Below are 23,233 nucleotides of genomic sequence, written 5' to 3'. Positions count from 1 at the left end.
AGAGGATTTTACATATGATAATTTTTTTTTTAAACCAACAGAAAGGGCCACCACTTCTCCTTTACCTAGCTCTGCTGCAACTACATTGTTTGACAGTTCTTCACAATCCCAGAAAACAACAGGTATTTAAGTATTTTCTCTATAAAATAGTTTTTCAATGTCCACTCAAAGTCATGTGTGTATTGTTTACATTTAGAAAGTTCTGAAGTAACCGAAATAGAACATTTAATCAGCTATAAGATATTAGAGGATTTTACATATTTTTGTTTAAACCAACAGAAAGGACCACCACTGCTCCTTTATCTAGCTCTGCTGCAACTACAGTGTTTGACAGTTCTTCACAATCCCAGAAAACAACAGGTATTTAAGTATTTTCTCTATAAAATAGTTTTTCAATGTCCACTCAAAGTCATGTGTGTATTGTTTACATTTAGAAAGTTCTGAAGTAACCGAAATAGAACATTTAATCAGCTATAAGATATTAGAGGATTTTGCATATGATAAATTAATATTTATTTTAAAACCAACAGAAAGGGCCACCACTTCACCTTTATCTAGCTCTGCTGCAACTACATTGTTTGACAGTTCTTCACCATACCAGACAACAACAGGTATTTAAGTATTTTCTCTAGAAAAATAAATATCCACTTATTTAGAAAGTTCTGAAGTATCCGAATTAGAAATTGTAATTGACCATAAGATTTTGGAAGATGTTACATGATAAATTCATATTTTTTTTAAACCAACAGAAAGGACCACCACTTCTCTTTTATCTAGCTCTGCTGCAACTACATTGTTTGACAGTTCTTCAAAATCCCAGACAACAACAGGTATTTAAGTATTTTCTCTAGAACAATATATTTCCAATGTCCACTTAAAGTCATGTGTGGATTGTTTTTATTTAGAAAGTTCTGAAGAATCCAAAATAGAACATTCAATGAGCTATAAGATTTTAGAGGATTTTACATATGATAATTTTTTTTAAAAACCAACAGAAAGGGCCACCACTTCTCCTTTACCTAGCTCTGCTGCAACTACATTGTTTGACAGTTCTTCACAATCCCAGAAAACAACAGGTATTTAGTATTTTCTCTATAAAATAGTTTTTCAATGTCCACTCAAAGTCATGTGTGTATTGTTTACATTTAGAAAGTTCTGAAGTAACCGAAATAGAACATTTAATGAGCTATAAGATGTTAGAGGATTTTACATATGATAAATTAATATTTATTTTAAAACCAACAGAAAGGGCCACCACTTCACCTTTATCTAGCTCTGCTGCAACTACATTGTTTGACAGTTCTTCAAAATCCCAGACAACAACAGGTATTTAAGTATTTTCTCTAGAACAATATATTTCCAATGTCCACTTAAAGACATTTGTAGATTGTTGTTATTTAGAAAGTTCTTAGGTATCCGAAATAGAACATTTAATGAGCTATAAGATTTTAGAGGATTTTACATATGATAATTTTTTTTTAAACCAACAGAAAGGACCACCACTTCTCCTTTATCTAGCTCTGCTGTAACAACATTGTTTGACAGTTCTTCAAAATCCCAGACAACAACAGGTATTTAAGTATTTTCTCTAGAACAATATTTTCCAATGTCCACTTAAAGTCATTTGTGGATTGTTTTTATTTAGAAAGTTCTGAAGTATCCGAATTAGAAATTTTAATGAGCTATAAGATTTTAGAGGATTTTACATATGATAAATTCATATTTGTTTTCAACCAACAGAAAGGACCACCAATTCTCCGTTATCTAGAGCTGCTGCAACTACATTGTTTGACAGTTCTTCACAATCCCAGTCAACGCCAGGTATGCGATTATGTTCAAACACAGAAACGTTTCGGAATTATTAATCCTAGTCTGCACGGGTATTCCGTTAACACATGTACAATGTGTCACACGTAAGAATTGCGAGCATTGGCATTCGTATCTGATCAAAATTAAAGGTCCTCAACATAAGGTCGTTGGATATGTTATCTTTGTTCTAATAATTCGGTATTGTGACACTGGAAATGATTGTAATATATCTCATTACTTAAACGTCTATGCTAAAATGTTCTCAAATATCCAAATAAGAATCTTCAATTATTTGCGAATACAAACTATGATTCAAGAAAGCTGTTTAATAAATAAACCGAAATATTGAGGTATTAACCCTCTTTACACAGCAGTATTGCAACAACATTGTTTGGTAATCCTTCACAATTCCAACTCTACCAAAGATAATCTCAAACAAAGAAATAATGTAACTGCGTGTACTATGTCCATAAAGCAGGCATTGCGTATGTTTGCATTAATTTCATATCCGATATAATTAATAAAATGCATTTTTTAATAACCCATCATCGTGACAAGAATGATCGTTCTGAAACGTACCTATAATACTGTATTACTGACTAACATAAATATCATTTATTTAAAATACTTACTTTTGCGTTTTCCACCTTCTGAAGTCATTAATGTTTGAATTTTACTTTTCAGTGCTAGTTGTATTATTCACATGATATAGTTATTCCACCAACGCCTTTGCAGCATTGCATTAAATCAAATAACTATGTTGCTATCACAAAACGTCAGTGTCCATTAACTTAAAGGCATTGAAGACTCGCCCCCAAACCGCGTGCCGTGCTCTAAAAAAGTTAACTTTCCGTTGCTTGCAAGTGAAGTTTTCTCCTTGTCGCTAAAAAATGTAGACAGTAATGAAACGTGATACGTGTCATTTTTATCTTTTATCTAGACCTGAGATTTCCATTACTGCTATGTACAGTGTGCTGTGGGTATTGACCGTAGCTGTATGTATTGACTACAAGTGTCTAATTACCGATGGAAACAAGCTGTGTGTGTATTTTCTGGGATCGATGGTTGTGTCTAACACTTCTGTTACACTTTATTCGAAACTAGGTCAGATTACCGGCATGAGACTTTTCTTTGTGCGCGAGTCTTCACACCCTTTAAACAATTAATATCAATTTTACGTGAACCATTTTTTTTCAAGTTCCTCAACCTACTTCATGAATATTTTTAGAAACCATAGTTCAACCGATGTTTCTTCTAAATTCATATTAATCCATAACCACGTATCATATCAATTGCCAGTTCATACAAATAGCCAAACGTTCTGTATCGAGCACAACGAACTTAACATGTCGTCATTTTTTAAATTTGTATTAGCAGAAACTCTAACCTGTTTCGCTTGTAGTGGTAAAGATTGTGAAACTGGACGGATTGGAACAGAGACTTGTAGTAACGGAGATATTTGCAGTTATGTCAACATTCAAATAATCATTGAAGGTACATTTTTTTGTGTAATATGTTCATTGTATTCATTACATTCTCCTTGCCATTTGAAACCCAATGTAGACATGAGCTATCTACAATTTAACATATCCAATATAAACGGTAAAGGTTATGGTTGCTTTTGATTATCTTTCACATCATTTTGTCTTATGCATTCGTACTGAAACGAGCAGAACATGTAATGATGTCACTTTTCTATTTGCCTTTTACCTTCCTTTATATGAACGTTTTCTTAATTTGGCAGAAGGTAACCCCGTATTCCTTTTGGAGAGAGGTTGCAAAAGTGCTAATCAATTTAATGCAGACCCATGTGTTACGTCAGCGGACTATGTGGGTCTTGATTTTATGCTTACTACGACCGGTGAAGCATGTTTTTGTGATTACAGCTTTTGCAACAACCCGCTAGAAGGTAAGAGTATTGCGTAACTACACTCATCCCGAGCTTAGGCAGTTGAATTTCCACCTATAGAATCTTTCTGTTATGAGCTTTTACTTACATTATCTGATATTATTATAGAGAAAACGAAGGGTTTTATTTAATGTTATTTTTCCTCAATTTTCATGTCCTCCCTTTTCTATTGAACTTGTTTTCTAAATTATTGGCACGGGCTACCTATCTTTGCATAAAACGTCTAAATTAAATATAATGATATTTTGCAGCTGTGAATGAGTAAACATTAATCCATGTGGATAGGAATTCGATTAGTCATCCGCAACCTTCTTCTCTTATTCCATCAGAAACGACTATCATAACTGATTCATCACCATACCTCCCTTCTACGAGTTCCGAACCAGCAGTTGTATCTACAACAACTATGAACTCGTTACAAACTACCACATTTACTGATTCTAAAATCACCCTCCCATCTACGAGCTTCGAGGCACCAGGTATTCCTACATTTTTTTTCAAGTTCCTCAACCTACTTCATGAATATTTTTAGAAACCATAGTTCAACCGATGTTTCTTCTAAATTCATATTAATCCATAACCACGTATCATATCAATTGCCAGTTCATACAAATAGCTAAACGTTCTGTATCCATTTTAAATATCGAGCACAACGAACTTAACATGTCGTCATTTTTTAAATTTGTATTTGCAGAAACTCTAACCTGTTTCGCTTGTAGTGGTAAAGATTGTGAAACTGGACGGATTGGAACAGAGACTTGTAGTAACGGAGATATTTGCAGTTATGTCAACATTCAAATAATCATTGAAGGTACATTTTTTTGTGTAATATGTTCATTGTATTCATTACATTCTCCTTGCCATTTGAAACCCAATGTAGACATGAGCTATCTACAATTTAACATATCCAATATAAACGGTAAAGGTTATGGTTGCTTTTGATTATCTTTCACATCTTTTTGTCTTATGCATTCGTACTGAAACGAGCAGAACATGTAATGATGTCACTTTTCTATTTGCCTTTTACCTTCCTTTATATGAACGTTTTCTTAATTTGGCAGTAGGTAACCCCGTATTCCTTTTGGAGAGAGGTTGCAAAAGTGCTAATCAATTTAATGCAGACCCATGTGTTACGTCAGCGGACTATGTGGGTCTTGATTTTATGCTTACTACGACCGGTGAAGCATGTTTTTGTGATTACAGCTTTTGCAACAGCCCGCTAGAAGGTAAGAGTATTGCGTAACTACACTCATCCCGAGCTTAAGCAGTTGAATTTCCACCCATAGAATCTTTCTGTTATGAGCTTTTACTTACATTATCTGATATTATTAAAGAGAAAACGAAGGGTTTTATTTAATGTTATTTTCCTCAATTTTCATGTCCTCCCTTTTCTATTGAACTTGTTTTCTAAATTATTGGCACGGGCTACCTATCTTTGCATAAAACGTCTAAATTAAATATAATGATATTTTGCAGCTGTGAATAAGTAAACATTAATCCATGTGGATAGGAATTCGATTAGTCATCCGCAACCTTCTTCTCTTATTCCATCAGAAACGACTATCATAACTGATTCATCACCATACCTCCCTTCTACGAGTTCCGAACCAGCAGTTGTCTCTACAACAACTATGAACTCGTTACAAACTACCACATTTACTGATTCTAAAATCACCCTCCCATCTACGAGCTTCGAGGCACCAGGTATTCCTACCATGAATTAATCTTTCCTTTTCAGCAACTACCAACATAACTGCTTCTTAATAAATTTATGATGAAAACGTACAGCAATTAGTGATTTTTTTCACTGTAATTATGTCATTCTCTGATTTATAGACCATTTGTTACTTCGAATGAGACACTTGAGAAATGTATGTTATAAGATTATGTTACAACGTATTTTATCAAATGCCATGCAGTTCAAGCAAATAGCTAAACGTTCTGTATCCATTTAAAATATCGAGCACAACGAACTTAACATGTCGTCATTGTTTATATTTGCAGAAACTCTAACCTGTTTCGCTTGTAGTGGTAAAGATTGTGAAACTGGACGGATTGGAACAGAGACTTGTAGTAACGGAGATATTTGCAGTTATGTCAACATTCAAATATTCATTGAAGGTACATTTTTTTGGTAGTATGTTCATTGTATTCATTACATTCTCCTTGCCATTTGAAACCCAATGTAGACATGAGCTATCTACAATTTAACATATCCAATATAAACGGTAAAGGTTATGGTTGCTTTTGATTATCTTACACATCATTTTGTCTTATGTATCCGTACTGAAACGAGCAGAACATGTAATGATGTCACTTTTCTATTTGCCTTTTACCTTCCTTTATATGAACGTTTTCTTAATTTGGCAGAAGGTAACCCCGTATTCCTTTTGGAGAGAGGTTGCAAAAGTGCTAATCAATTTAATGCAGACCCATGTGTTACGTCAGCGGACTATGTGGGTCTTGATTTTATGCTTACTACGACCGGTGAAGCATGTTTTTGTGATTACAGCTTTTGCAACAGCCCGCTAGAAGGTAAGAGTATTGCGTAACTACACTCATCCCGAGCTTAAGCAGTTGAATTTCCACCCATAGAATCTTTCTGTTATGAGCTTTTACTTACATTATCTGATATTATTATAGAGAAAACGAAGGGTTTTATTTAATGTTATTTTTCCTCAATTTTCATGTCCTCCCTTTTCTATTGAACTTGTTTTCTAAATTATTGGCACGGGCTACCTATCTTTGCATAAAACGTCTAAATTAAATATAATGATATTTTGCAGCTGTGAATAAGTAAACATTAATCCATGTGGATAGGAATTCGATTAGTCATCCGCAACCTTCTTCTCTTATTCCATCAGAAACGACTATCATAACTGATTCATCACCATACCTCCCTTCTACGAGTTCCGAACCAGCAGTTGTATCTACAACAACTATGAACTCGTTACAAACTACCACATTTACTGATTCTAAAATCACCCTCCCATCTACGAGCTTCGAGGCACCAGGTATTCCTACATTTTTTTTCAAGTTCCTCAACCTACTTCATGAATATTTTTAGAAACCATAGTTCAACCGATGTTTCTTCTAAATTCATATTAATCCATAACCACGTATCATATCAATTGCCAGTTCATACAAATAGCTAAACGTTCTGTATCCATTTTAAATATCGAGCACAACGAACTTAACATGTCGTCATTTTTTAAATTTGTATTTGCAGAAACTCTAACCTGTTTCGCTTGTAGTGGTAAAGATTGTGAAACTGGACGGATTGGAACAGAGACTTGTAGTAACGGAGATATTTGCAGTTATGTCAACATTCAAATAATCATTGAAGGTACATTTTTTTGTGTAATATGTTCATTGTATTCATTACATTCTCCTTGCCATTTGAAACCCAATGTAGACATGAGCTATCTACAATTTAACATATCCAATATAAACGGTAAAGGTTATGGTTGCTTTTGATTATCTTTCACATCTTTTTGTCTTATGCATTCGTACTGAAACGAGCAGAACATGTAATGATGTCACTTTTCTATTTGCCTTTTACCTTCCTTTATATGAACGTTTTCTTAATTTGGCAGTAGGTAACCCCGTATTCCTTTTGGAGAGAGGTTGCAAAAGTGCTAATCAATTTAATGCAGACCCATGTGTTACGTCAGCGGACTATGTGGGTCTTGATTTTATGCTTACTACGACCGGTGAAGCATGTTTTTGTGATTACAGCTTTTGCAACAGCCCGCTAGAAGGTAAGAGTATTGCGTAACTACACTCATCCCGAGCTTAAGCAGTTGAATTTCCACCCATAGAATCTTTCTGTTATGAGCTTTTACTTACATTATCTGATATTATTAAAGAGAAAACGAAGGGTTTTATTTAATGTTATTTTCCTCAATTTTCATGTCCTCCCTTTTCTATTGAACTTGTTTTCTAAATTATTGGCACGGGCTACCTATCTTTGCATAAAACGTCTAAATTAAATATAATGATATTTTGCAGCTGTGAATAAGTAAACATTAATCCATGTGGATAGGAATTCGATTAGTCATCCGCAACCTTCTTCTCTTATTCCATCAGAAACGACTATCATAACTGATTCATCACCATACCTCCCTTCTACGAGTTCCGAACCAGCAGTTGTCTCTACAACAACTATGAACTCGTTACAAACTACCACATTTACTGATTCTAAAATCACCCTCCCATCTACGAGCTTCGAGGCACCAGGTATTCCTACCATGAATTAATCTTTCCTTTTCAGCAACTACCAACATAACTGCTTCTTAATAAATTTATGATGAAAACGTACAGCAATTAGTGATTTTTTTCACTGTAATTATGTCATTCTCTGATTTATAGACCATTTGTTACTTCGAATGAGACACTTGAGAAATGTATGTTATAAGATTATGTTACAACGTATTTTATCAAATGCCATGCAGTTCAAGCAAATAGCTAAACGTTCTGTATCCATTTAAAATATCGAGCACAACGAACTTAACATGTCGTCATTGTTTATATTTGCAGAAACTCTAACCTGTTTCGCTTGTAGTGGTAAAGATTGTGAAACTGGACGGATTGGAACAGAGACTTGTAGTAACGGAGATATTTGCAGTTATGTCAACATTCAAATATTCATTGAAGGTACATTTTTTTGGTAGTATGTTCATTGTATTCATTACATTCTCCTTGCCATTTGAAACCCAATGTAGACATGAGCTATCTACAATTTAACATATCCAATATAAACGGTAAAGGTTATGGTTGCTTTTGATTATCTTACACATCATTTTGTCTTATGTATCCGTACTGAAACGAGCAGAACATGTAATGATGTCACTTTTCTATTTGCCTTTTACCTTCCTTTATATGAACGTTTTCTTAATTTGGCAGAAGGTAACCCCGTATTCCTTTTGGAGAGAGGTTGCAAAAGTGCTAATCAATTTAATGCAGACCCATGTGTTACGTCAGCGGACTATGTGGGTCTTGATTTTATGCTTACTACGACCGGTGAAGCATGTTTTTGTGATTACAGCTTTTGCAACAGCCCGCTAGAAGGTAAGAGTATTGCGTAACTACACTCATCCCGAGCTTAAGCAGTTGAATTTCCACCCATAGAATCTTTCTGTTATGAGCTTTTACTTACATTATCTGATATTATTATAGAGAAAACGAAGGGTTTTATTTAATGTTATTTTTCCTCAATTTTCATGTCCTCCCTTTTCTATTGAACTTGTTTTCTAAATTATTGGCACGGGCTACCTATCTTTGCATAAAACGTCTAAATTAAATATAATGATATTTTGCAGCTGTGAATAAGTAAACATTAATCCATGTGGATAGGAATTCGATTAGTCATCCGCAACCTTCTTCTCTTATTCCATCAGAAACGACTATCATAACTGATTCATCACCATACCTCCCTTCTACGAGTTCCGAACCAGCAGTTGTCTCTACAACAACTATGAACTCGTTACAAACTACCACATTTACTGATTCTAAAATCACCCTCCCATCTACGAGCTTCGAGGCACCAGGTATTCCTACCATGAATTAATCTTTCCTTTTCAGCAACTACCAACATAACTGCTTCTTAATAAATATCTGATGAAAACGTACAGCAATTAGTGATTTTTTCACTGTAATTATGTCATTCTCTGATTTATAGACCATTTGTTACTTCGAATGAGACACTTGAGAAATGTATGTTATAAGATTATGTTACAACGTATTTTATCAAATGCCATGCAGTTCAAGCAAATAGCTAAACGTTCTGTATCCATTTAAAATATCGAGCACAACGAACTTAACATGTCGTCATTGTTTATATTTGCAGAAACTCTAACCTGTTTCGCTTGTAGTGGTAAAGATTGTGAAACTGGACGGATTGGAACAGAGACTTGTAGTAACGGAGATATTTGCAGTTATGTCAACATTCAAATATTCATTGAAGGTACATTTTTTTGGTAGTATGTTTATTGTATTCATTACATTCTCCTTGCCATTTGAAACCCAATGTAGACATGAGCTATCTACAATTTAACATATCCAATATAAACGGTAAAGGTTATGGTTGCTTTTGATTATCTTTCACATCTTTTTGTCTTATGTATCCGTACTGAAACGAGCAGAACATGTAATGATGTCACTTTTCTATTTGCCTTTTACCTTCCTTTATATGAACGTTTTCTTAATTTGGCAGAAGGTAACCCCGTATTCCTTTTGGAAAGAGGTTGCAAAAGTGCTGATCAATTAAATACAGACCCATGTGTAACATCAGCGGACTATGTGGGTCTTGATTTTATGCTTACTACGACCGGTGAAGCATGTTTTTGTGATTACAGCTTTTGCAACAACCCGCTAGAAGGTAAGAGTATTGCGTAACTACACTCGTCCCAGGCTTAGGCAGATGAATTTCCACCTATAGAATGTTTCTTTTCTGAGCTTTCACTTACATAACCCGATATTAGCATAGAAGTTAACAAGAGTTGAGAAATGTATGTTATAAAATTATGTTACAACGTATTTTATCAAATGCCAGTTCAAGCAAATAGCTAAACGTTCTGTATCCATTTAAAATATCGAGCACAACGAACTTAACATGTCGTCATTGTTCATATTTGTATTTGCAGAAACTCTAACCTGTTTCGCTTGTAGTGGTAAAGATTGTGAAACTGGACGGATTGGAACAGAGACTTGTAGTAACGGAGATATTTGCAGTTATGTCAACATTCAAATATTCATTGAAGGTACATTTTTTTGGTAGTATGTTCATTGTATTCATTACATTCTCCTTGCCGTTTGAAACCCAATGTAGACATGAAATATCTTTAATTTAACATATCCGATATAAACGGTAAAGGTTATGGTTGCTTTTGATTATCTTACACATCATTTTGTCTTATGTATCCGTACTGAAACGAGCAGAACATGTAATGATGTCACTTTTCTATTTGCCTTTTACCTTCCTTTATATGAACGTTTTCTTAATTTGGCAGAAGGTAACCCCGTATTCCTTTTGGAGAGAGGTTGCAAAAGTGCTAATCAATTTAATGCAGACCCATGTGTTACGTCAGCGGACTATGTGGGTCTTGATTTTATGCTTACTACGACCGGTGAAGCATGTTTTTGTGATTACAGCTTTTGCAACAACCCGCTAGAAGGTAAGAGTATTGCGTAACTACAGTCATCCCGAGCTTAGGCAGTTGAATTTCCACCTATAGAATCTTTCTGTTATGAGCTTTTACTTACATTATCTGATATTATTATAGAAAAACGAAGGGTTTTATTTAATGTTATTTTTCCTCAATTTTCATGTCCTCCCTTTTCTATTGAACTTGTTTTCTAAATTATTGGCACGGGCTACCTATCTTTGCATAAAACGTCTAAATTAAATATAATGATATTTTGCAGCTGTGAATAAGTAAACATTAATCCATGTGGATAGGAATTCGATTAGTCATCCGCAACCTTCTTCTCTTATTCCATCAGAAACGACTATCATAACTGATTCATTACCAAACCTCCCTTCTACGAGTTCCGAACCAGCAGTTGTCTCTACAACAACTATGAACTCGTTACAAACTACCACATTTACTGATTCTAAAATTACCCTCCCATCTACGAGCTTCGAGGCACCAGGTACTCCTACCACGATTCTTTCTTTTTCAGCAACTACCAACCTAACTGCTTCTTAATAAATTTCTCATGAAAACATACAGCAATCAGTGATTTTTTTCACTGTATATATGTCATTCTCTGATTTATAGACCATTTGTTACCTCGAATGAGACACTTGAGAAATGTATGTTATAAGATTATGTTACAACGTATTTTATCAAATGCCATGCAGTTCAAGCAAATAGCTAAACGTTCTGTATCCATTTAAAATATCGAGCACAACGAACTTAACATGTCGTCATTGTTTATATTTGTATTTGCAGAAACTCTAACCTGTTTCGCTTGTAGTGGTAAAGATTGTGAAACTGGACGGATTGGAACAGAGACTTGTAGTAACGGAGATATTTGCAGTTATGTCAACATTCAAATATTCATTGAAGGTACATTTTTTTTGGTAGTATGTTCATTGTATTCATTACATTCTCCTTGCCGTTTGAAACCCAATGTAGACATGAAATATCTTCAATTTAACATATCCGATATAAACGGTAAAGGTTATGGTTGCTTTTGATTATCTTTCACATCTTTTTGTCTTATGTATCCGTACTGAAACGAGCAGAACATGTAATGATGTCACTTTTCTATTTGCCTTTTACCTTCCTTTATATGAACGTTTTCTTAATTTGGCAGAAGGTAACCCCGTATTCCTTTTGGAAAGAGGTTGCAAAAGTGCTGATCAATTAAATACAGACCCATGTGTAACATCAGCGGACTATGTGGGTCTTGATTTTATGCTTACTACGACCGGTGAAGCATGTTTTTGTGATTACAGCTTTTGCAACAACCCGCTAGAAGGTAAGAGTATTGCGTAACTACATTCGTCCCAGGCTTAGGCAGATGAATTTCCACCTATAGAATGTTTCTTTTCTGAGCTTTCACTTACATAACCCGATATTAGCATAGAAGTTAACAAGAGTTGAGAAATGTATGTTATAAAATTATGTTACAACGTATTTTATCAAATGCCAGTTCAAGCAAATAGCTAAACGTTCTGTATCCATTTAAAATATCGAGCACAACGAACTTAACATGTCGTCATTGTTTATATTTGTATTTGCAGAAACTCTAACCTGTTTCGCTTGTAGTGGTAAAGATTGTGAAACTGGACGGATTGGAACAGAGACTTGTAGTAACGGAGATATTTGCAGTTATGTCAACATTCAAATATTCATTGAAGGTACATTTTTTTTGGTAATATGTTCATTGTATTCATTACATTCTCCTTGCCGTTTGAAACCCAATGTAGACATGAAATATCTTTAATTTAACATATCCGATATAAACGGTAAAGGTTATGGTTGCTTTTGATTATCTTACACATCTTTTTGTCTTATGTATCCGTACTGAAACGAGCAGAACATGTAATGATGTCATTTTTCTATTTGCCTTTTACCTTCCTTTATATGAACGTTTTCTTAATTTGGCAGAAGGTAACCCCGTATTCCTTTTGGAGAGAGGTTGCAAAAGTGCTAATCAATTTAATGCAGACCCATGTGTTACGTCAGCGGACTATGTGGGTCTTGATTTTATGCTTACTACGACCGGTGAAGCATGTTTTTGTGATTACAGCTTTTGCAACAACCCGCTAGAAGGTAAGAGTATTGCGTAACTACAGTCATCCCGAGCTTAGGCAGTTGAATTTCCACCTATAGAATCTTTCTGTTATGAGCTTTTACTTACATTATCTGATATTATTATAGAAAAACGAAGGGTTTTATTTAATGTTATTTTTCCTCAATTTTCATGTCCTCCCTTTTCTATTGAACTTGTTTTCTAAATTATTGGCACGGGCTACCTATCTTTGCATAAAACGTCTAAATTAAATATAATGATATTTTGCAGCTGTGAATAAGTAAACATTAATCCATGTGGATAGGAATTCGATTAGTCATCCGCAACCTTCTTCTCTTATTCCATCAGAAACGACTATCATAACTGATTCATTACCAAACCTCCCTTCTACGAGTTCCGAACCAGCAGTTGTCTCTACAACAACTATGAACTCGTTACAAACTACCACATTTACTGATTCTAAAGTTACCCTCCCATCTACGAGCTTCGAGGCACCAGGTACTCCTACCACGATTCTTTCTTTTTCAGCAACTACCAACATAACTGCTTCTTAATAAATTTCTCATGAAAACATACAGCAATCAGTGATTATTTTCACTGTATATATGTCATTCTCTGATTTATAGACCATTTGTTACCTCGAATGAGACACTTGAGAAATGTATGTTATAAGATTATGTTACAACGTATTTTATCAAATGCCATGCAGTTCAAGCAAATAGCTAAACGTTCTGTATCCATTTAAAATATCGAGCACAACGAACTTAACATGTCGTCATTGTTTATATTTGTATTTGCAGAAACTCTAACCTGTTTCGCTTGTAGTGGTAAAGATTGTGAAACTGGACGGATTGGAACAGAGACTTGTAGTAACGGAGATATTTGCAGTTATGTCAACATTCAAATATTCATTGAAGGTACATTTTTTTTGGTAGTATGTTCATTGTATTCATTACATTCTCCTTGCCGTTTGAAACCCAATGTAGACATGAAATATCTTCAATTTAACATATCCGATATAAACGGTAAAGGTTATGGTTGCTTTTGATTATCTTTCACATCTTTTTGTCTTATGTATCCGTACTGAAACGAGCAGAACATGTAATGATGTCACTTTTCTATTTGCCTTTTACCTTCCTTTATATGAACGTTTTCTTAATTTGGCAGAAGGTAACCCCGTATTCCTTTTGGAAAGAGGTTGCAAAAGTGCTGATCAATTAAATACAGACCCATGTGTAACATCAGCGGACTATGTGGGTCTTGATTTTATGCTTACTACGACCGGTGAAGCATGTTTTTGTGATTACAGCTTTTGCAACAACCCGCTAGAAGGTAAGAGTATTGCGTAACTACACTCGTCCCAGGCTTAGGCAGTTGAATTTCCACCTATAGAATGTTTCTTTTCTGAGCTTTCACTTACATAACCCGATATTAGCATAGAAGTTAACAAGAGTTTTTTTTTAATGTAATCTATCCCCAATTTTCATGTCTTTCGTTTCTATTTAACTTCTTCTAAATTATTCACACGTGCTACCTATATTTCTCATTAAGAGTCTTAATTGAAGATTGCACAGCTGTGAATGAGCGAATCATTAATCTATGCGAAAACGAATTCGATCAATCAACCGCATCCTGTTACTCTTATTCCACCAGAAACGACCATCATCACTGATTCATCACCAAACCTCCCTGTAACAGCCCAAAGAAGTACCTCTACCCAAACGAATGGCAAGACTATATTTCTTATCATTTCTTTGTCAGCTTCAATAATATATCATGTTATTGCTTGAAGTTTCACTTCCGCTCACAGTTGAAGTATAAATTATAGTTCTTTGCGATTTAAAGTTTGGAAGTATGAACAGAAACAAGCTTAAAATTGTCTTGTATATATACTACTTTTAGTATATTGCCAGCACCTGCAAGGAAGTATTTCCCATCCTTTGATGGTTTTCCTTGTATTAAACGTGCTTGATTAACGAAACGTGCAGAATAGTAATGATAATTATTACTCAATAACAAGGTCTCGTTGTGAAGAAATACACGTGGGTTTGCTAGACAATGTTGTTAACGGTGTCGCCTTAATTTGAGATTGATATAACAGTAGTTAGATATGGGTAAATTATCGCACAAGCACAAAACAATGACATCATTTAACAAATCCGTTATGTAATTATTCGAAACATAAACCCTTGTGATTTTAAGAATTCTATCTGGTGGATAGGAACACAGACAACAAACTTCGAATATTTGCTTTCACAAGCAATTACGTTTCGAAAGAATGCAATGACTGAAACAGTTTCTTTCTTTCATTTTTGTTGGTGTTTTGTGTTTTTGTTGTTGTCAACTTTAGATTTGCTGGTTAAACGATATACTGTATCATGAAAAAGTGCGCGCGACAAGGTTGTAATAAAATCTGATATAATTAACAATGATTTGTTGAAACAATCCAGGAGTAATTCATAAATATAGTTTGATAAAATGTAATGCCGTTTTCAGAAATCTACATCTGACTCCATCGGCCCTCAATGTGGGCTATGATCATGTTACAGTGTTGAATGAGGGATGTCTCACTGGTGCCATCATGGCTACTCCCTGGTTGTATACTGCAGTATCTTTATTAATTTGTTCAATTTTCAGTAACTACAATCTTGGTTTTCCAGTCTTCATCTTTCCCTGAAAATTTCACCCTTTCCTGGTATGTGGATGACAGAAATCAGATAGAGGGGTTATTTGTGCAGGTTCAATACCACGGAATGGATGATTGGTTTGATATATCACCCAAGCTCGAAGCAAGCACAAGAAAGTTTTCTCTTTCCGCATTCGAGGTCATTAATGTGACAGCTGTGCGGGTTATTGCAATCGACAGAAGTGGCAACGAAATAGCCGAGAGTGTTCCTCACCCAATCAGACATTTGGAGTCAGGTAAGATATAGGGCGTATCTCTTGGAAGTTGAAGATGTCGAAGAGCGCCACAATGAGAAGCCCTTTACAAGCCATCTGATTTTAATGTTTCTCGTTCAGGGAATGCTGTTCGTTTAAAAATGCTAATTTCTTGTAAATACTTACATATTTGTAATACACACTTTCGAAACTGTAACTTTATTTTCAATTTATTTAATGATGCATTTCAAATTTGGATAAACAAGACGTTTATAGCGAGCCACGTTTGGGTGCATACTAGCCACACATCGTTGCCCCAATGACCTCAAATCTCCATTCCCATCAACGACTATGACACGTAGAAGCTCTCATTAGGTTATAGTTACCTCTCAATTGATATCTGCCACATATTCGTCAAGTTACGACTATGCAATATTGGCAGCAGCGAGAACCAAAGTTATGGTAACTTGCAAACAAGCCTCGACACTCCATAGTAGGAACCTGCTACCATGCCTTTTCAAAGCCCACAGTCGTGTAAATTGCCCACCCTCCACATCTTTCTGCAGATTTAGAACCATTCGTGCATTTCGATATTCAAGACACAAATAAAGGGTAATTCTGTTTGATAAACATATCGAGAACCAACGTTTTCTTGTTGTAGATGCACTATGGATCACGCATTACCCTCCCATTCAGATTTATTTTAACCTTTGCCGACGTACCGCTTTAAATGTGATCAGCAGGGCAGATCATTGTCTCATTATGTCATATTAAAGTTTGGTACTGAATGTTAACGGGGTTACTTTCATGCATTATACATTCAACTTTCAGTGGTATCCATATATTTTTATCTCAGGTACACGACAGAATTCTCAACCAGGCGGTAGTTCCGTCATATTCTTCGTAATTGTCATCATCGCCACAATAGCCCTCAGTTTGGTCCTTATAATAATTGCTGTTAAACAACACAACAACAAGAAGTTACGCCAGGTAAGATAATAGTGTTAAACATTAGCATAGGAACAGTGATGTGCGAAAATGGGGTGGGCAGGGGTATGCGCGCCCCTCTTCTTCTACATCGTCAATTGGACAAAAGATTCAGCCGCGAAAACCCTTTCAATTTTTCTAAACATTCAAATTATTATTATAATATATATATATATATATATATATATATATATATATTTATATATATATATATATATATATATATATATATATAAATATATATATATATATATATATATATATATATATATATATATATATATATATTTATAATACACAGCTAGTACTGTGCAATTACCTGTAAATATCACACCAACAGTTCCTTTCTTATTAATGGATTTTCTGATACATATTTCTAGAGTAAATTTCACAACAAGAAGTTGTGACCATGCACGGTCAAAAGTAAGGAGTAACTTACACGTCTTCGTTACACCACAAACAGAACAGCCATAAGACGTAGTTTTAAGTTCTGTTTAGACGTTCGAACAATAAATGTTTCTATGAATAAACTAATTTGAAGTTCTCCTTTCTTACTAGGAAACTGTGTATAGTGACATTGAGCCTAACGGAAACCAGAACCTTAGCTTCTTGGTGTAAAGTAATGCTGTGGAGAGTGCAGCGATAACGGAATAATGAAAATAGGGCGCCGATACGAAAGACGTATTAGTAAACTTAATTCAACATTGATATCCTTTTGACATTAGCTTTGAATATATTATTACATTTTAATGGTCTATGAAATAAAATATAAATTAACATAATACATTTTTTAAGACTTTGTATATTCCAAGTTTAACGTTTAATGTAATGATGTTTACCACATGTTACGAGCAGCTAAATGGTTTAGCCAATTGCAGCCCTCATAGTGAGGGCCTTACATTTCTGTATAAATATCAGACAGCTTGGTTAAGGTACGACAAAGTAACAACCTAACGTAAAATGCAGCTTTGATTATTGATTATCTTCCAATCAGCTTGTCACAAGTAACTTTAAATTTAAAGTGATATAGTCTTTGCTTTTATATGTTATCATGCTATGATATTGCATGCGATGAAGATGTTTCAACTATATTAGTTGGTTTACGTCTACAATCCGCGATAAAATGGTCGTAGATTAGATCATGAACCGGGTCTTTAGGTTGATTGGTGGAAAGGTGATAATTCTATAATTTGTGTAAAGTGAATATAAGCATAGCTTGGTCAAAATGACGCAGGGTTAAAACCCAACGTAAAATGCGTCTAGAATGATTGGTAATCCCCAAGCAAATGGTCAAAGTTTTTCGGTTCGTAATTATTGTTGTAATTAAGTCATGGTTTACGCTATTTACTACATTGTTATTTTCTATTCAATATCTTCTTCTTCCCCAATCTTCCCTTTCAACATCAATTTTCCTATATGCTATAAAGACCCACCTATTCAATTAATGTTTAAAGGATTATTATGTCTACTTTTGATATTACATAATTGTCCTTATTACAGATATCTCAATTTCACACTGCTTTCTTTACCCAATGTGATCTTTAGTTAAAGATTACACTACATATTAAGTTCTTATTGATCTTTGTTAATGTCATCGTTGAGGTTTACGTTTGCTTAATTAACAAAGTTTCGGATTGTATGCTGATATATATATATATATATATATATATATATATATATATATATACATTCTCATTTTGTAGCTGCCCAAGCGTGGCACAAAACAGTGCCGACTGAAAGATAGTTGAGACTAGTTCGGACGAATCGCTTTTTAATTATAGTTGATGTTGTAATCAACTAGACGTCACATCTGTTAGGTTGAAAAGATCCCACAGAGGCTAATACAAAATGTAGCAAATGGGAAGACCACACGTTTAACCCACTATAGTAATGACAAACATGTAGCTTGCTAATTAGCACCCGCCCTACTCCCACCTTCCCTCCACTTCCTTCCCCTACTCCACCCAACAGATTACAACAACTAATCGAGACAAACTCCTTTGTACCAATAGTTCACGAATAGTAAATAAATGTGCACAAACATAGTATATTACTGCACTAATAAAGTGTGATTTAGGGGCAGAACTTAGGCATGATATGCCCTTGAACTTTAGTCATGATAAGTCACACTACAAGAAAAAGGAGAGTGCTAGATATGTTTGTATAGCTATTATACTGTTCAAGATACCTTTAAAATATGCTAAATATTTGGAATACCCTTCTCACTGTTAATTGAAGATGACGTCACTCCTCAATGCATGCTTAATGTTATTGCTAAACCATTGTTATATCAGTTTCAATTACTCAACCCAAATATGATGTTGCAACTTCATATATAACAATGGTACACCCTTGGATGATATTCAACACCATTATTTGTCATTTTCATATTGAGGACACACCTTCTTTTGTTTGTTTATTGAGCTTCGTGTTTTATCTGAGAAACTTACATTATGGTCTGTGTATTAGACTAAAACAGTTCAGTCACTTTCACTGGTGAACTTCAGCTGTTTAAAGGGTCATTTCTCACAAATTAAAATATGTATGCATTGTATATCAGATCCTCCTGCAGGCAGGAACTTGCAAATAAGCCTCATTGGCTTATCAAAGCCGCAAGCTGACCAAGTCAGTCTCTTACATTCATATTTAACGTCCATGATTATGAACTCTGTAACTTGACGACATACATTAATCTTGGAGTGACTCAAACCGGGGATCTTATGATTGGTAGGCACCGGCGTAATGTTAAATATTGATCTATAAAAAAAAACCTATACTAAAAGCACTATTTAAGGTCTCTCAACAGTGCATCGAAATAAATTCTGTGCTTAAAGTCATAATTCATAATCCGTTTAGTTTTTTAACTAACCTGATCTCCAGGCAATCTCGGCAATGCGAACGTTTGTTCGGATTCGTTGCGGTTGCTATATACCCTGGGTTGAAATGTTACTGCGGTGAACAAATGCATGTTATTTCATTCATATATTAGGAAGCTGCAGGTTTCATCTCTATGGTATATTAATGTAACATCTACCACCGGAACTTTGAAGAATTGATCTCATTCATGAAAAAAAGTAGAACATCTTAGTTGTAAATGTATCTATCGTTTGCGTCATTAATTTTCATTTTAACGCCCATTGTTTGTTTCATTTACAGCACATAGAAAGATGCAGTAGCTAGCCTCTGGAATCACTTAGCATTAAATTCCCTGCAATTGTATTTGCTTATTTTTTAGTTTGTAACGTTGAACATACTGTTGATCAACATGCATTTGTTTATGTCAATAATGGTTATATATTAATGATGGCTATAAGAAAACTTGAAGAAAGATTAATTACGAGATTGGTAATTGGTTTGCATTGGGAGGACAATTGGTTTGCATTGGGAGGACACGGACTGTGTCAGCAAGACAACTATTTTTACACTGCATGTATACAATCGACCCCACACGGTACTACAATGCATAAGGTAAAGAAAGTGTGTGTGACTGTATTACCTATCCTAAGTCACAGCAGTTACTGCCCAGCTTTGAATTCCTTCTGTCACTACAAGTCTCTAAGAAACCATTGGTGTGTTTACAAGAATATATTGCAGCTGCATACACATTATCCAGTATATTTGTATTGTTTCCAATGTATATTTGTCTTTCCTCAAACTTATTTTATTTCAAATATGTTCTGTGTTTGAGTATTTATTCTCCTAAATTACCAATTTATAGTGTAGTACAAGTAAACTTGCAGTAAATTGAGAAAAAAACTTTTTTTTGCAAAATGTTAAATTGATCACTTTGTTTGCAAGTGGGTTACGTAACTATATGAATAGAAGAAAGTTATTTATTTATTTGCGTAATCGTCGTTTTGACGTTATTTTACTACAAGAGACTCACTCTGTTCCTTGTGATGTGAACTCTTGGTCAAAAGAATGGGGTGGTAATCTTTTTCTTTCCCATGGGATAATAACAGTAAAGGTGTTGGTTTATTTTTCAACCCGAAACTCAATATCACTATTATACGATCTAGGGTCGATGAAAATGGAAGGTATATTATTATTGATTTATATATTTACGATCAGATTTATACTGTAATTAATGTTTATGGTCCAAACAAGGATGACCCATTTTTCTTTAGTAATATTGCACAACATTTGACAGCATTTGATTGTACATCGATTATTTGGGGTGGTGATTTTAATTTTGTAGGTAATTTAACTCATGATAAATTTGGAGGGCTGCAAAGAACTAATTTTAATGCCCGCCAAATTATGCTTCAGATAGCAGAAAATCTTGATCTCGTTGATGTTTGGCGTGATCGTAATCCTAACGCCCGGCTTTTCAGCTGGCATTCTTCTGATAATTCTATTCACTGCCGACTTGATTTCTTTTGGTGTTCTAGACACATTGTTCACACTGTGAGTGCAGCTGACATCGTTTCTATATTTAGGTCCGACCATTCTAGCGTTACTCTTACTATTAATTGTAAGATTGAGCCAAGGGGCCGTGGCTACTGGAAGTTTAATGTTTCACTCTTAGAAGAATTGTGCTATTCTGATTCTATTATTGATATTATTAACAGAACTGCTTCGTGTGATTCCTCTTTGAATGATTCCCTTCTCTGGGAAGCTGTTAAGGTGAACATCCGTTCTTTTAGTATGCGTTATTCTTCCATTCGTGCGAAAGAGCGTAACAGATATGAATACTATCTAGTAAATGAGATTGCCAGGTTGGAAAGTTTAATCACTATCTGCCCATCTGAACGTTTAAATAGCACATTAGCAGATCTGCGAAACAATTTAGATATGTTATATGATTATAAATTTCAGGGCATGGTTATTCGCTCTAGGGCTAGATGGTGTGAATATGGTGAGAAAAATTCACAGTATTTTCTTAATCTTGAACGTTCCAACAAGGTAAATAATAACATATCACAGCTTCGCAATGAAGATGGTCATATTGTTTCAAATTGTCAGGATATTTTAAGTGAAGCTGTTAGTTTTTATCGTAAACTTTATACTAAGTGTCCTAATATTTCTCCTGTCTCATTCTTTGATGATGTTTGTACTAATCACAAGAGTCTTACCGATGATCAGAGTTATTTGTGCGAGGGTCTTTTTACCATCAATGAATGTAAAGAGGCTATTGGGTCCATGCATAAGAATAAAACCCCCGGTTCTGATGGATTATCAGTTGAATTTTATGTACATTTTTGGGACATTTTAGGTAACTTTGTAGTTAATTCTCTTAATTTTGCTTTCAGTTGTACACACTTAGCCGATGAACAGGGCAGGGCAATAATCTCTTTGATTCCAAAGCCTTCAAAAGATTTACAGTATTTGAAAAATTGGAGGCCTATAGCAATTTTAAATACTGACTACAAGATTGGAGCCAAATGCTTGGCAACCCGTATTAAGCGTGTTTTAAATTACATTATTAGTGATGAGCAAACTGGATTCTTAAAAGGACGTTTCATCGGTGAGAACATTAGACTAGTTTTAGACCTCATTGATCATTGTAATTCCAACAATATTTCAGGTACTCTTCTGTTTTCTAGATTTTGAAAAGGCTTTTGATTGTTTGGATTGGGAGTTTCTTTACCAAAGTTTAAAATTCTTCAATTTTGGTCCAAATTTTATTAGGTGGGTTAGAACTTATTATGGGAACGTCACATCTTGTGTTATTAACAATGGTCATCTCTCCCAGTATTTCAGTATTTCTCGAGGTGTAAGACAGGGTTGTCCCCTCAGTCCTTACCTCTTTATCTTATGTTCAGAATTTCTCACATTCATGGTTAAAACAAGCTGTCGTATCAAGGGTATATCTATTAATAACTCTGAAATAAGAATTTCACAATATGCCGATGATACTGTTCTATTTTTAGATGGTTCACGCGCTTCTCTTGTAGAGGTTGTAAACATTCTTAATAATTTCTCTGCCGCTTCGGGTTTAAAAGTTAATTTCAGCAAATCATTCTTTTTTCCATTGGGTGCTATGGTTTCAAGGGTTCCTTGGTATTTTCATGAGTATGGTTTTAATGTTAATCTTGGTCCCGTGAAATATCTTGGTGTCACATTTACTACAAAGAATGAAGATTTCTTTTCGTTGAATTATCTTCCCAAATTATCCAGGCTCAAACAGTTACTTGGGATGTGGTCAAAACGTGACTTAACACCAACTGGTAAAATAACTATAATTAAGAGTTTGGCCATTTCGCAACTTGTTTTTCTTTTTAGTGTTCTAGCAAATCCTCCTCTTAGTTTCATTAAAGAGGTTAATAAAATTTTGTATAATTTTATTTGGAACAATAAACCTTATAAGATTAAACGGAGCACCCTTATTAATAAGAAAGTTAATGGTGGCTTTGATATGATAGATATTGAATCTTTTATTAA

At 34.6% G+C, this 23,233-nt stretch overlaps 1 protein-coding gene across 1 annotated transcript; it reads left to right on the top strand.

The window, feature by feature from the left end:
• Nucleotides 1-1,474: 1,474 nt before the first annotated feature.
• Nucleotides 1,475-20,457, top strand: LOC139976001 (uncharacterized). The gene is made up of 33 exons (XM_071984360.1): nt 1,475-1,571; nt 1,741-1,821; nt 3,184-3,303; nt 3,554-3,718; nt 4,048-4,197; nt 4,413-4,529; nt 4,780-4,944; nt 5,273-5,422; nt 5,723-5,839; nt 6,089-6,253; nt 6,583-6,732; nt 6,948-7,064; nt 7,315-7,479; nt 7,808-7,957; nt 8,258-8,374; nt 8,624-8,788; nt 9,118-9,267; nt 9,567-9,683; nt 9,933-10,097; nt 10,363-10,479; nt 10,729-10,893; nt 11,222-11,371; nt 11,674-11,790; nt 12,041-12,205; nt 12,471-12,587; nt 12,838-13,002; nt 13,331-13,480; nt 13,783-13,899; nt 14,150-14,314; nt 14,636-14,710; nt 15,620-15,904; nt 16,719-16,852; nt 17,408-20,457. The coding sequence occupies exons 4-33, from the start codon at nt 3,655-3,657 to the stop codon at nt 17,465-17,467; spliced, it is 4,206 nt and encodes a 1,401-aa protein (XP_071840461.1). The 5' UTR covers nt 1,475-1,571; nt 1,741-1,821; nt 3,184-3,303; nt 3,554-3,654; the 3' UTR covers nt 17,468-20,457.
• Nucleotides 20,458-23,233: the final 2,776 nt, after the last annotated feature.

This window comes from Apostichopus japonicus, chromosome 2 (genome assembly GCF_037975245.1).
Source record: "Apostichopus japonicus isolate 1M-3 chromosome 2, ASM3797524v1, whole genome shotgun sequence".
Taxonomy (NCBI): domain Eukaryota; kingdom Metazoa; phylum Echinodermata; class Holothuroidea; order Aspidochirotida; family Stichopodidae; genus Apostichopus; species Apostichopus japonicus.
The sequence above is the reverse complement of the archived record's forward strand: the minus strand, read 5'-3'. Positions and strand labels throughout refer to the sequence as shown.